The sequence below is a fragment of the Grus americana genome, chromosome 4, assembly GCF_028858705.1.
Source record: "Grus americana isolate bGruAme1 chromosome 4, bGruAme1.mat, whole genome shotgun sequence".
NCBI classification, from domain to species: Eukaryota; Metazoa; Chordata; class Aves; order Gruiformes; family Gruidae; genus Grus; species Grus americana.
In genome coordinates this window covers 24,418,099-24,432,067 of record NC_072855.1, presented here as the reverse complement: position 1 = coordinate 24,432,067, position 13,969 = coordinate 24,418,099, and the positions used below count along the sequence as shown (strand labels likewise).

The following is a 13,969-nucleotide window of genomic DNA, read 5'->3' as shown; positions in this document are numbered from 1 at the left end:
AACAGGGCAAACCCTCTGCCGTTATTCACCGTGTAGTCACTATTGCTAACTATTTGTTATGAAGTGTGTGTTCTTTTGAACTCAAAGAAGTAGCACATACGTAAACATACTGTAGAAGGCAATTTATATTGTAGGGATGCATTTTGGTTCAGTCTGTGCAAAGTAGTTAGTCTGCATGATAGGTAGATCTTTGTAAACATTACAGTAAAAATTCTTTCAAACACAATTGCTTCATTAAGCTTAGAAGTATTCTTAATATCAAGTTGCTCTGTTTCATGGTACATAGGACATCAGTACATTTCAGCCTCTGTTTAGACTAAGCTGTGCATTTAATATAACTTTATGTTTTGATAATAGCGATTAGTTCAGTGAGAAATACATGTATTTGTTATTGCTACTGTCTCTGAAAACTGTGAGGAAGAGATGATGACATTGACATGAAAAGCAGAAGCTAGATCTACAAAGCTGTCTTTGTTATTTCATGAAATGCTGTAGAAGACTGTTGTACTTTGAGGAAAGTTCTGCTGGTAACTATTTCACCTTTTCATACCACCTTCCAGGTTCATGGAGATCAACAAATGGTTTCCAAGTAGGAAAAAAATGTTGCTAAGTTTTGCTGAAATGTTAAAATAGAAGGAGTACTTAAACTTTTTCTTCATACATCGTCGTATGTTTTTATGATTTAAATGTATCCTAGGTGTGCGCTTTCTCTGCCAAAAATACTGCGGTTTGAGATGAGCTTTCTAAGCCGCTTCTTCATTAAATTGACTGAATTCTGAACTGTGTCTGGTACTGGTTTCACTTCCTTTTCTTCCTTCTTCTCTTTCATGGTGTTGTAATAAAAGCTGAAATTGCTTCTTAGGTGACCACTCTGGAGATTTTTGACTGGGCACAGTTAATAATTTTTTGGAAAATAATTAGTTGCCTTCCATGAACAATCCAAGCTTCACAACAGCAGCAAGATTTTTCACGTTTATATTTTTTACCAGCAGCTTCTTTCATGACTGTGTTGGTGCTATAGGACTGCTATTTAAACTGATACCCCATTTTCTTTGTTACGTGTTAAGTAACCTCCTCCTCTGTAATTTGAATTTAACTCAACAGCTTTCCAAATTTTAGAAAACAATAAGAGCATCATCTCTTGGTAGTTCTGATACATTTTTTTCTAATGGGATGCATTAAGGGAAAATCCATAGAATACAAGATGGTCTTTTTCACATAGTTTAGGTAGTTCATATATCACGACAGTTGATTGACAGACACATGATTTAGACTTTCATATCTCCGTGAAAAAATATGGATAAGTTTAAATTACCTTTGAAGCTCAATCCACTACTGTATTTCCTTTTTCCTCCTCTGGTACTGATTCATTGATATACAGCAGAGTTGCCCTTTTCTTGTTTAGAAATAATAATATTTTCACTTTACAGTATGCTGCTTCCTGTACATATCATAATTCTTTAGATAACAAAAAATAATCTGTTGAGACTTCCATTCTTTTGCATAATACCGTAATGCGAATCCTGCTGTTCTGCAGGGAAAACAGCAACACAGTAATATGCATATATATGTGCATCTCTTGTGTTGGGAAGCACCATAAATCTTTTATAAATCATAGTCCTAACCTCTGCTGATCTGTGAATAACAGTACTAAAGGAATAGTGTAACATGCACTGTCGGACTCTTTTCCACTCAGTTCAAACTTTTTCACTTCCTCTTATATACGGCTACAGCAATACCAGTGGATGTCAGGGTGATGTGTTGTTTGGAAGGCATTGGTTGAGAACCACCCATGTAGGATATCTGGTCTGACAGGTCTTCAGAAAATGTTTGAAAGTATTGAATTAGGCACACTCATTTTGCTGTAAAAATTTGAGCGCTTTACACAAATCATTATTTTTTTTTTTAATATAAGAGAGAGGCTGAGTGTTTGTACTAGCCAGGCATGTGTGGTGGTTAATATGACTTTTGAAGTCATGAAGTAGAGACTTTTTAAAAAGGGGCTTCAGTAAGATGAAATATTTTAGTGTCTTCTACTCTGCTGCTGAATGACTAAGTCTGTAGATCCTGAGAATACTTCAGATCCTGGGTCTGTGTGTGTACATTGACTGCATCCTCACTTCCTATCAAGATAGGAATGCCAGAATGGAAATGTTTATAAAGGCAAAATTGAAATATGCTAATAAAAAAAATCTGAAATTAAATATTCCATCATTATGTAAAGTGTTTTGGGCTTTTTCCTAAATAAAATAATCAAAATGAATTTTTGTTTATATTTTGATGAAAGTATTTTCATAGAAGTTCAGTAGAACGTTTTAACTTTTCCTAATTACCAAATAAATTGTCATTAAAGTGAATCCCTTACATACCCTTTGTCTCCCACTAAGGAAATGTATGTAGAAAAGTTTACTTGCTATTTTAACACTTAAACTCATTGTTTATTACATACATGCATATGGATGGACATACACCCTTAAACTTTTCAATTATGGAATTGTCTCTTAAAAGCTAGCCTGTCAGGGGTAAAACAGAGATTTTGGTAGCATATTTAAATACTAAAATTAGAACAGGGCCATGCTTTGAGATAAACAGGTAATTAAAGTGTTGCATTAACTTATTCTACCTCAACTCTTAGTTTTTTCATACAAGTTCCTTAGTTCTGTGGTTTTCCTGAGGGTGATCATTTTGATAAATGTGAAGGAGGGAAGTTCAATATGTCTCAGCTCCTCTACAGAAGTGGGGGTGGGATAGAAAAGAAGGAAAGCCTTTTCCAGTATTCAGAGTTGTCTCTAAATCTCTGTTTCCCGCTTAACATGGACTTACAAATGCGCAGTGTAGGAGCAGGACTGAAGAAGAGTAATTAAAATGTCAGTCAGGTTCTTTCAAAGGCCTGTGACAGTGTTTGTGGATCTTCTTTCGTTTATTGTGACACGGCTAGTACAAATGTAGTTGGGGGGAAAAAATGCTGTAACAATATGCCACCACCACAGCTTTATGTGATGGAAGGTGCCTTGATGTCTTATTTTAAGTATTTCTTATTTTTTCCAGATGTCTGCTATGTTGCTGTAGTACAATAACAACAGTTTTTTATTTCTTTCCTGCATTCAAAATATTTTTATACTTTCCAGAACACTATACGTCCATGGGCATACGAAGCTGGATTTCATGGTCTGGTATACTGCAATCGAAAAAGCAGCAGGTACAGATGGTAATGCATTACAAGATCAGCAGCTCAGCAAAAATGATGTTCCTATTATAGTGAACAGCTGTATAGCATTTGTTACACAGTATGGTAAGTATAGTGGATTTTATTCAACCTAAGATCATTTGTATAATTCTTAAGCCCCCACACCATCAGATGTTATTGAATGAGTTTATGTTTTTACTTTAGTAATACATACCCCTCATTAGCCTTGCTGCTCTTTGATATGATGCCATGCATCTGAGAACAGGCAGTTTGAGGGAAATACTACTTGGTGGATGCCCTTTATAGATACCTTCCTATTTTAAAAATTGACTTGTTTGCCTGATGTAGCTCAGCCTTGGGATCCAGTGCCTCAGTACAGAACGCCTCAGCCATGAAAATAAGCTATGTGAACCAGGAAAGGCTATGGCCCGGACTGGTCAGTATGTCTTCCAGGAAACTGATACTAACTGTGGAGCTGATTTCAGTCTTAAGGCTGCTGGTTTTTCAGCATGATAGCTTAAGGGTTAGTTACCATTTAAGTAAATTTTGCCAGCCTAACTTTCCGTAGCATTAGATCATATGCAGATGATGTCTGGGTCCTTTTTACTACTGCAAATTCATCAGTTTTCTTGTGAAATGCTAAATACGTATCAGCCCTGTACAAATCTGTCTTCTGGATAAATGTGTCTGTAACCTCTGTCAGTTTGAGAGTGCCTAATTTATATTTCAGTGATTGAAGTTTAACTAAATAACTTTTGAATATGGCAACGCTGCATTATGGTAAATAGGTGCGTCTGGGTTACAACTATTGCCTAAAACCAAGAAAAAATTTTTTTTGCTAAATTATTTTTTAATCATTAGCAATAGGAATTATTCTAAGTATAGTTTAAACTGTTTCATGCACTGGTGTGTTGTTAAAGTGGGGTAATTATGTCCACCACTTAGAACAATCGCTCGTGTGTGTTCTAAATTAAAATTCAGTTTCCTAATGTCTTTAAAATAAGTTAGATCTTTATTGAAAAATATGGGGGTTTGTTCAGGATCAGCGTTACTAGGTGTTTAAAATACTCATTTGAAACCTGAAGGAATTATTTGTATGCGTTACTTGTATGCGTCATGTTTTTGTGTTATCATGGTTAGGTTCTGTCTTTAGTTGTGGTCTACAGATGACAGACACTATCAGGTCCCACAGCCGTTCCTGACAGTAACAACACAAAGGCAGTATCAAATGAGTAGTACTCGTGGGCATTACAGGAGAGATGAATTGCAAGAATGTAAGACATGCATTCATAGGTTTTGACAAAGTACTTAATTCGACAGGTACATAAGAAAAGCAGATTTTTGTATAAAATACAATTCTCTTTCAAGAAATGTGGGGAATGCAGGAAACACCTCTAGAAAGAGAAACAACAGGACTGTGCATCTATGCCAAAAGTTCACAAGTGTTTAAAAAAAAAAAAAGTTTTGGCTACTCCCATATGCAGTAATTGAAGGTAGTCTTGACTGTGTTTTAGACTGTGAACTTTCTTTTAAGTTGGCTTTGGGCTTTAGTGTTTTTAGTTGTTAAATACAAGAATAGTGGTTGCCTGATGTCTTCCTGAATGTGAGGAAAAAAATCAGAAAAAAGGAGTGTTTTCTACTAATCTTGAGGCTTTTAAGAGTGATATGTTTCAGGTTGGATTAATACAATAACACTTTACTGAGTCCTAAGTTGGGTTGATCAGCAGGGTAATAAAATAGTGGGAGTTTTGCTCATGAAAGCAGCTGTGTTTTATATATAATACAATACCAGTCATCAAAACCTCTTTCCTTTACTGTACCTTTTGAAACTATTGGTTTAGGAAGCCCTGAAGAAATTTGGGGATTTGAATTGCCTGTAAAGTATTCCTGAAATTGTGATCTCAGGCTTGCTTAATATTATGACATGTATTTTTGCAAAGAGGTCTGGTTGGGTGTAAGCAGACTTGGCATTGTTTTTACTAATAAAGGAGTATGTGCAAAAAGTCAGAGAGATTTTAATAGAAAATACAATGTGTTTGACAGCCAGATATGCTTTTCATATAATAATGTTTGAAATTTTTAAAAGAATACTTGATTTTACATTTATTTATTTTTCTGTCCTGTATTTCTGTAACTTAGGTTTAGGTAGCAAGCAGATCTACCTTAAGAATGGCGATTCTTCCAATGTGGCTGAACTGCTGGAAAGCTTCAAAAAAGATGCAAGGAGTGTTAAACTAAGAGCAGGAAAACATCAGCTTGAAGATGTGACTGATGTATTGAAAAGTTTTCTTTCTCAAATAGATGATGCACTTCTCACTAAAGAACTTTATCCATTCTGGATCTCTGCATTAGGTAATGTATTCAGTAACAATACAAGAAAGGTTGTATGTACCTTTTCAGTATCAGATTTGAGGGAGTTGTTAATTAGTTCCCTGTGTCAACCTATGTTATTTGATAACTGGCAAAACAATTGCAGTGAGGAAGAAAAATGTTTGAAGCTTGGCTGCAGCAGACTTATGTTAATCAGAGAAGATTTTATTGCCTTTAAGCGAACCAGAATAATACTAACAAATAGCAATGTTTCTTTGACAATGTATCTGTAAACAGTAGACCAATATTGCACTGTTGTAGTTGGATCAGCCAAAGAAAGAAGTGATGATTAATATTTTATGGAAGCATTGACAGTAGAAGTCAAGAAATAAACATTAGAGTAGGAAAAAAGTGTGTCCTCCATCTTTTGACCACGTGTAGAAGTTTAGTTCCAAAGTGGCAAAATGTTGATGCTATCATCTTGCATGATAGTTAAATGACAGTCTTGCTGCTTAAATTCTTCAGATATCTTTTATGAATGTTCACACAAAGTTATGTATTAGTAATGTAAACTTGTTAACAACTGTTACTTGTTTTTTGTTTCCTTAGAAATATTAATTTAATTTGAAAGAAAATTTAAGTAACTGCAACCCAAGCCGTAACTTGTGATGTGTTTAAAACATGAGGCTGTGTGTCTCTGTATGGTTGAAAACAGAACCATGAGATTACTGATACATTAATTAGTTATTCATTACATAAATTGTGATGATTTTTATAGTGTTCTTACAAACCAACTATATTTCTATTTTTTTCTATATTGTAGTATTTACAGACTGTAAGAAACAAACTTTTTTTCTCCCAAACTGTGCTATAGAATTGCAGATGATGCGTAGCAATAAGAGATGCATAGGAAAAGCTAGGAACATTAATTTCTGCATGAATGCTTTGAAATCATATAGGTCTGTTTACTATGTGTTGAGTTTTGTCTTTAGAAAAAGATATTAAAAGCATATTCTTCTCTGATTTTGCTTAAGTTCAAACATATGGACGTTGCTTTGATATGAATCACTAGAAGTTTGGGGAATTCAAGTATGAATATTACACATCTTTGACCTTTAACCTTGATTTGAACAAACTGGAGGAAAGAATATTAAGAATTAATTCACTTACTACAAGATTGCTCTCATCAGAAATCAGAAAAATTTGTGTCTGTAGTAGTTTAGACTTAAGTTAGCTCTTTTGTGGAAGTACATAATGGTGTTACAGTGATTTAACTTCCTAATTTGACCCTGGGGCTAAAATTCTGCCTCAGCTTTACAGCAGAGAATTCTGTCATGTTATAATAAAGTGACACTGAAAGTACTTGTAGGAAGACTAAAACACTTAGGAAAATAGAGTAGAAGGCCTTTACACTGGTTTTTGTTTGTTTATTTTTTCTTCCAGTTACCGAAGAAATCAAAACATGATGTAGTAGTTAGTGGAGAGTACTAGCAGTCACCTGGGATAGATGAGAGTTCTTCTGTGCATTTTCATTTCAGAAACTTGAGAGAAGCAAGGGACTGAGAAGAAAAAGCTAAATAAATAAATAAAATTTACATTAACTTTGCTCATGCCCTGAGCAGGATTATGCTCTGTAGTATCTATGCGGCACAGGGAGGCAGACTTAACTTGAAGGTAGAGAGCTATGGCTGTGTCTCAGATATTGTAATTCCCAAGACTGGAATTCCTGTCATTGGCTCTGCCACTGTTCAAGCTATGTAACTTTGTACAATTTATTCACAACCCATTTGCTCTTCTCTTACCATTGTCATGTATTTGGATATTTAAACTACTTTGGGCCTTGAGACATTTTTCCAATAAAAATAAAAAAGGTTAAAAGGTCTTTTCCTTTCTTACGTCTGGGAACTCTCAGAAGTACATTTGCACTTGTGCATTCACACATGCACTCACACATGCACACACACAAACTACGGGTTAAGTAGCCTTTGAGAGGAAAAGCAATTGCTATCTTGGCATTTAGTCTTAAACTATAGTAAATGCAACTTGAATATAGAATTGGCGCTATTTATTGCTGATACTGTTTCCCTGAAGTGGTGTACAATAATAGACTTTGTTAATAGTAGACTGTCAGTATTGCCTTTATGAAGAAGACGTTGACTGGCTAAATTGTAATTTTAAATGACTAGACGATGCCAATATAGTTAATGAGAACTGCTGTTGATTTTTGCTGTGCATTGTTATTAATGCTCAATTATTATTATTTTCTGGCAGATACACAGAATGAAAAGGAACGAGTGAGGAAATACGGAGCTTTTATTCGGACGCTTCCACCAGTCAATAGGGCAACTTTGGCTGCTTTAATTGAACATCTTTACAGGTCAATGCAAATGATGCACTGTAGCAGAGAAATTCTTGTAAAGTGTTCTCAGTATAACTCTACCATAAATGAAATGTGGCTTGTTTCATTAACTAGTAAGCATCAAAAGCTTACCTAGTTGTGACAGTTAATTATATTTGATTCTCTTTAATTTCTAATGTGTTTTTTTCATTGGTTGTATTTTTAGCAGTATCTATAAATATCAATGGGATGGAACAGCCTTACAGCAAGACGGGGCTGCCAATATCTGTGTCCAAGTAGGGTAATTTTTGATGTAGCTTCTTTATAAGAACTCATTTTACCCCAGTCTGCTAGTCTTCCAGTGGATTGTTCCAAATGGTTCTTGAAATTAAAAGATTTTTTCAGGGAAAGTGACTTTCTCCACAATCTATATTGCATATAATAACTTTGAGAATTAGCTACCATTTCTGTTTATCAGCAGTGCTTCACTTTGCAACCGAAGTAGCAGTAGAGAATATCCAAAACATAAACTTGTTTAAGCAACAAAGGTCATGTCTTAGTCCTAGATCAAATAAGCAGCAGCAAATGTATAAAAATTGTGATGTGGATGATTCTGCAGTGTCATGGTTAAATAGTAATGGTTTATATTATTGTATTATGTATTGAACAAGTCAAATTATATTCCTGATTAATTGTAGTGGGTAGAGAATGTGTAGAACATTTTCTTTACAGGATATTGTCTTCAGAAATTACATTACATGGCCAGGTACATAGCAGATGGCCTTTAAGAACTCTTTATACGATTATTAAATCAATTGGTGCTATTATTGGGATAAATATTATAGTAAGTATTGTGTTTAACGATGTTTCTAAGCATATCCAGTTCAGATATATTAATATGCTGTTATATCTTTCTGAAAGTATTTTGAATTCATGTGTATAATGGCCAAAATTCTGTGATACTTTAAAGTGCTTCTGAAAGAGGACACATTATATAAACAACAGAACTGATATGAAAACTTCACCATAAGTATAGAAACTAAGAAGGATCTAATTTCTTTCCACATTTGGTTGATCTTAGATCATAAGTTTACAGGTTGTACTTATGTAACATAGTGCATATGTATTCAGCGTTGGTACAGCCTCACCTTGAGTCTTGTGTGCAGTTCTGGGCCCCCAGACTTTAAGAAGGATGGGAAGGCCCTTGAATGCATCCAGAAGAGCTCAACAAAGCTGGTGAAAGGGCTGGAAGACATGTCCTATGAGGAGTGGCTAAGGACTTTGGGCTTGTCTAGTTTGGAGAAGAGGAGGCTGAGGGACAACCTCATGGGTCTCTACAGCTTCCTGAGGAGGGGAAGTGGAGAGGGAGGTGCTGAGCTCTTCTCACTGGGATCCAGTGATAGGGAGCATGCGAACACTTCAAAGCTGTATCCAGGGAAGTTCACACTTGACATTAGGAAACATTTCTTAACCGAGAGGTTGGCCAAATACTGGAACAGGATTCCTAGGAGGTGGTCGATGCCCCATGCCTGTCAGTGTTTGAGGCAGTTGGACAATGCCCTTAACATGCTTTCAGTTTTGGTCAGCCCTTAAGTGATCAGGCAGGCAGACTAGATGATTGTTGTAGGTCCCTTCAACTGAACTATTCTATTTTTACTCCATTCTAAAATAATTTTTATATCCATTAAGATGCGATAGAAAGTATAAGTTTTCATTTCTGTAACGAGATGTGAGATAAAGAATATAAAAGAAATAAATATTTTAGAAAAATTTTTTAAAAAATTAGACTTTTTTCACTGCATTTAATGTAGTTAATTTTGAAATGCACTCCATATTCTGTAGAGGAGCATCATACGAATAAAGGAACAATGGAGCCTTCTAAATATGTTTATTTTTCCTTCAACAGGGTGCAGAAGTGTTCTGAAATCAATCATATGAACCCTCACAACCTAGCCATGGTGTTTTCCTCGTGCTTATTTCAAACTAAAGGCCAAACTAGTGAAGAGGTCAATGTAATTGAAGATCTAATTAAAAATTATGTGCAACTTTTTGATGTAGGTATCTTTTCTATAAAAGTGTCCTAATTGCTCAGCTGTTAGACATGCTAAAATATCGAAATTTTCTTAAAGATGATCTTTCTATTAGTTACACTGTCTGAGGATTTGCAGGGCTTTTGAACTCTTAATTTGGTGGCCGTTGTTCTTTGTCTGCTTTAAATTTTATTTCCCAGCTAGCTTAGCCTGTGTAGGAAAGACAGTATTTATAGAATTGCTGTGAGCTACTGTTTTCTAAAATGGTGCACATTCTTCTTGCTGACACCAGCATACCAATTCTATTCAGATTTTATGGACCTGATCAGAATGGAAGCATGGAAGAATTCTGTGTTCTTAATCTCTGAGTTGTGGTTACAATAAAGACTAGAGAAAGTGTTTGGTTCCCTAGGCCTAGAAAGACCATTAAATCCAGCTGGATAGGAAAGATACTACTAGGAGCAATTTGTATTAGCCATTTTGGTCTGGAGTTTACTGTGCCACTATAACATTGTTTGGCAGTTTTTCATGGAGTCCTCTCTCTTCTAACATGTATTTGGTGAAGTTTATAGTAACAAATCCCATCCGTGAAGTGCTGTTTCTGACTGATATAATATTTTGTACAGCTGCTTCTATAAGAACATGATCAAGAGTATTGTTAATTGAAATAATATTTATTATTGTTACATAATTATTACTTACTATTGTTAGATGTAAGTATTCCTCCATATTTATATTTATCTTAGTTTATTATATTAAATTAGTATTTGCTAGTTTATGCTGTAATTTTTATACTAGCTCCATTGTAGTTGTTAATCGATGAAAATTGTCCATTTTAACAGATAAATGAAGACCAGGTCAAACAAATGGATATAGAGAACAGCTTTATTACCAGGTGGAAAGACACTCAGGTAAGCAGCAAATATCAACTGGTACGAAAACAATTTTAACAAAGACTGTTTTGTTGTTTACAGGTTTTTATACCTAGATTTCTAAATGTAATTATCTAAGTTTGTATAGTGCCCAGTGTTATTAACTACAGAGCTGAGAGAAATAAAATAAAAGAGAAGGCATAAACTGATAAAGCAAAATAGTTCTGTGTAAAGCATATTGTGGAATTATGTTCTGACCTGAGCAACGGGATAATTTAAGGTTGTTATGTGCTTTTACCATGCTTCATAAAATGTACTAGAAAGAAATGGTCAACATCTGCAAGTGTGAAAGTGATGACCTGTTCTTATTTGGTTTTGATTTTGGGGTTGGTTTTTTTTGTTTTGTTTTTATTTTCAACGTGCATATTAAATACTGTCGAGTATATGAATACTTTTATTTCATGAGCTTTGGATATATCTAGTCTCTCTTCATTAGAGTTTCACCATCCTTTTTAGAATTTAAAGCATCTGAATCTTTAGCTACATCCTGTTTTGTGATCATTTGTAGTACCCCAAAGCACAAATAGTATTTGGGGAAGCTTCAGACACATACTAAAAGTCAAACTGAACTTCAGGATACAGTATAGGAAAATGGGAGGTCTTATGTCACTTATCATCTTGAGTTCCAGTCTTACCTATAACAATTTTTGAATAACTTCAGCATGGTGAGAAACAAAGCGATAGCATGTTTCACTGTCTGAATGGTATTTGTGTACAGTCCTAATTAAAGCAAAAATTAGAAAGTTTCATAACACTGCCAATGTGGCTGAATTAAGAGAGGTAAAAGGAAATGTAGGGAGCTTAAAAGCTTTTTCAGAAATCTAAAGTAGTGGAGGAGAAACTTTTGGTGGTTTTGGACCTTATAGGGCTTTAGAAACTACTAGAAAGCTAGCAGAAAAAAAAAATCTATAATGCTTTGTCTGTTGGCTGCCTTCCCCCTTTCAGCAACAGTTTTGTGGTACCTTGTAAGCCATAATTAAGAAGACAGGGTCTTGCAAATACACGTTGAAATTGCATGTTCTGTGAGTTGCTATTTGGAGTTTTATTTTTGTCTCATATTCCCTTATTGTCTGGGTCAGAGTAGCATGAAGCTTTCTGACCATAATGACCTACTGTGAATGTACATACAGAAGGTAGACTGCCTGTTTCCTTCTCTTGGTGCCCAGTGGGGAGTGACCAAGTCACTGGGAAACAATTTCAAGTGTATTTCTGGTGTCTGTCTTGCAGAATGGAAACATCTGCCTTGGTAATGGCAAAAAACACCCAAATTTTATATCCTTAAGAGCATTCTGCAAGGCAGGGGTTGAAGTACCTTTTCTGGAGTCCATGAAAAGGATCTTCTTGAGATTAGAGAATAAAATTTTGAAGCCTAAGATAGTGAAAACACATATATTTTTAAATACATTATTTTCTGTGATTTTAGAAGCAAAAAAAATGCTTGTTACAGCTTGTCACACTAGTAACATTTTCCAGGCAACTCTGGGAAGCCATAATGGTTAAATATTTGTAATACCTTCTGGAAAAATTAGGGAGATGTGAGAGGAGTTGCATGAGTAGAGAAGGAGATAGTGGAGACATTCTGATTAGTTAGGGAGAAAAAAGTAGAAAGGAAACTGAAAGGCTGTTGACGGATTGAATACTATGATAGCAACTGATGGCTAGGTGGGTTTGTCTAAAACTGAAGCTGTGAGGAGTATAGAGAAGACCCAAATAAAGTGGTTTTGTTCTGTGTTTTTTCCACCCCATACCGCTGCAAAATCACCTTTATAAGGTGTATTGTCTTTAGAAGGCTGAAGAAAGAGAGACTTGCTTTTTTTTAATTTTTAATAAAAGTCTAGGCTTTCTAAAATTGGTAAGGTTTTTATTAAAAAGCTTCCAGCACCTGAAAAGCTAGTCTTCCAAATTTTAAACTTAATAATCAAATTGGAACCTTCATGAATAATTGGGACTGTTTGGACTGGTTTCCCTGGAACTCTTCAGGTTGTTGGGAGGTGGAGTTACAGAAAGATTGAACTGGGATTTTAACTGTTCTTATTTTGCTCTCAGCAAAGCCTCTAGCATTAATAATCAGCTTTCTGAATTGCTGGTTACACCTACTGTGTTAATAGACTCTGGCTTGATTCTCATAACACACATGGCTAAGCTTTAAATTCTTTACAAAAAATAGTAATACCACTTTAACCTTAAAAACTGCTACCTCATCACAGAATTGTCATAGAATGATAGAATAATAAGTTGGAAGGGACCTGAAAGGATCATCCAGTCCCAGCTCCCTGCTCCTTGCAGGACTACCTAAAACTAAACCACATGACTAAGAACATCGCCCAGATGCTTCTTGAATTCTGACAGTTGTAGTGCTGTGACCACTTCCCTGGGGAGCCTATTCCAGTGACCAGCCACCCTCTTAGTGAAGCACCTTTTCCTAATATCCAATCTGAACTTCCTCTAAAGCAGCTTTATTCCAGTTGTCTAGGTTGGAAGGAAACTGTTGAGATCGTTTAGTCTAATTACAACTGCTATTCAAGCATGGCCTCTTAGAGCAGGTTGTCTAGGACTGTCCTGTCAGATTTTTAATATCTCCAGGGATAGAGCCTTTCTGGGCAACCTCTTTCAGTGTTTGCCCACCCTCATAGTATAATTAATTGTTTTCTTGTGTTCAGATTGAATTTTGTGTGCTTTTAATTTGTGCCCATTGCCTCTGGTCCTGTCACTGGATGTCTCTGAGAAGGGTTACCTCAGTGTTCTTCATTCCCTCCCATCAAGTATTTATACATGTTGGTAAGATTCCCTCCAAGCCTTCTGTTCTGTGGGCTGAACAGTCTCAACTCTTTCAGCCTCTTGGAGAAAGATGCTACAGTCCCTTCATTGTCATGGTGATTCTTCACTGGACTCTCTCCAGTAGTTCCATATCTATCTTGTACAGAGGAGCCCAGCACTGGACACTGTACTCCAGATGTGGCCTCACCAGTGCTAAATAGGAGGGAAGAATTACCTCTCTTGACCTGCTGGCAGTGTTTTGGCTAATGTAGTCCAGTAGGCCATTGGCATTCTTTTCTGTGAGCATGCACTGTTGGCTCATGATCAGCTTGTATACTAGGACATCAAGGTCCTTCTCAGCAAAGCTGCTTTCCAGCTGGTTGTCCCCCAGTGTGTACTGATACCTGGGATTACT

At 35.8% G+C, this 13,969-nt stretch overlaps 1 protein-coding gene across 4 annotated transcripts in view; it reads left to right on the top strand.

Annotated features, from left to right (window-relative positions):
• The window catches only part of ARAP2 (ArfGAP with RhoGAP domain, ankyrin repeat and PH domain 2), a 136,546-nt gene that overhangs the window by 82,436 nt on the left and 40,141 nt on the right, over nt 1-13,969 (top strand). For all 4 annotated transcript variants that reach the window (XR_008576948.1, XM_054824559.1, XM_054824558.1 and 1 more), the window contains exons 20-24: nt 3,129-3,292; nt 5,327-5,539; nt 7,769-7,874; nt 9,742-9,889; nt 10,708-10,776. Coding sequence is in view for 3 of the 4 variants with exons in the window: in XM_054824559.1 (XP_054680534.1) it covers nt 3,129-3,292; nt 5,327-5,539; nt 7,769-7,874; nt 9,742-9,889; nt 10,708-10,776 (700 nt within the window). In the remaining variant the exon portion in view is untranslated. The remainder of the gene's footprint in view (nt 1-3,128; nt 3,293-5,326; nt 5,540-7,768; nt 7,875-9,741; nt 9,890-10,707; nt 10,777-13,969) is intronic.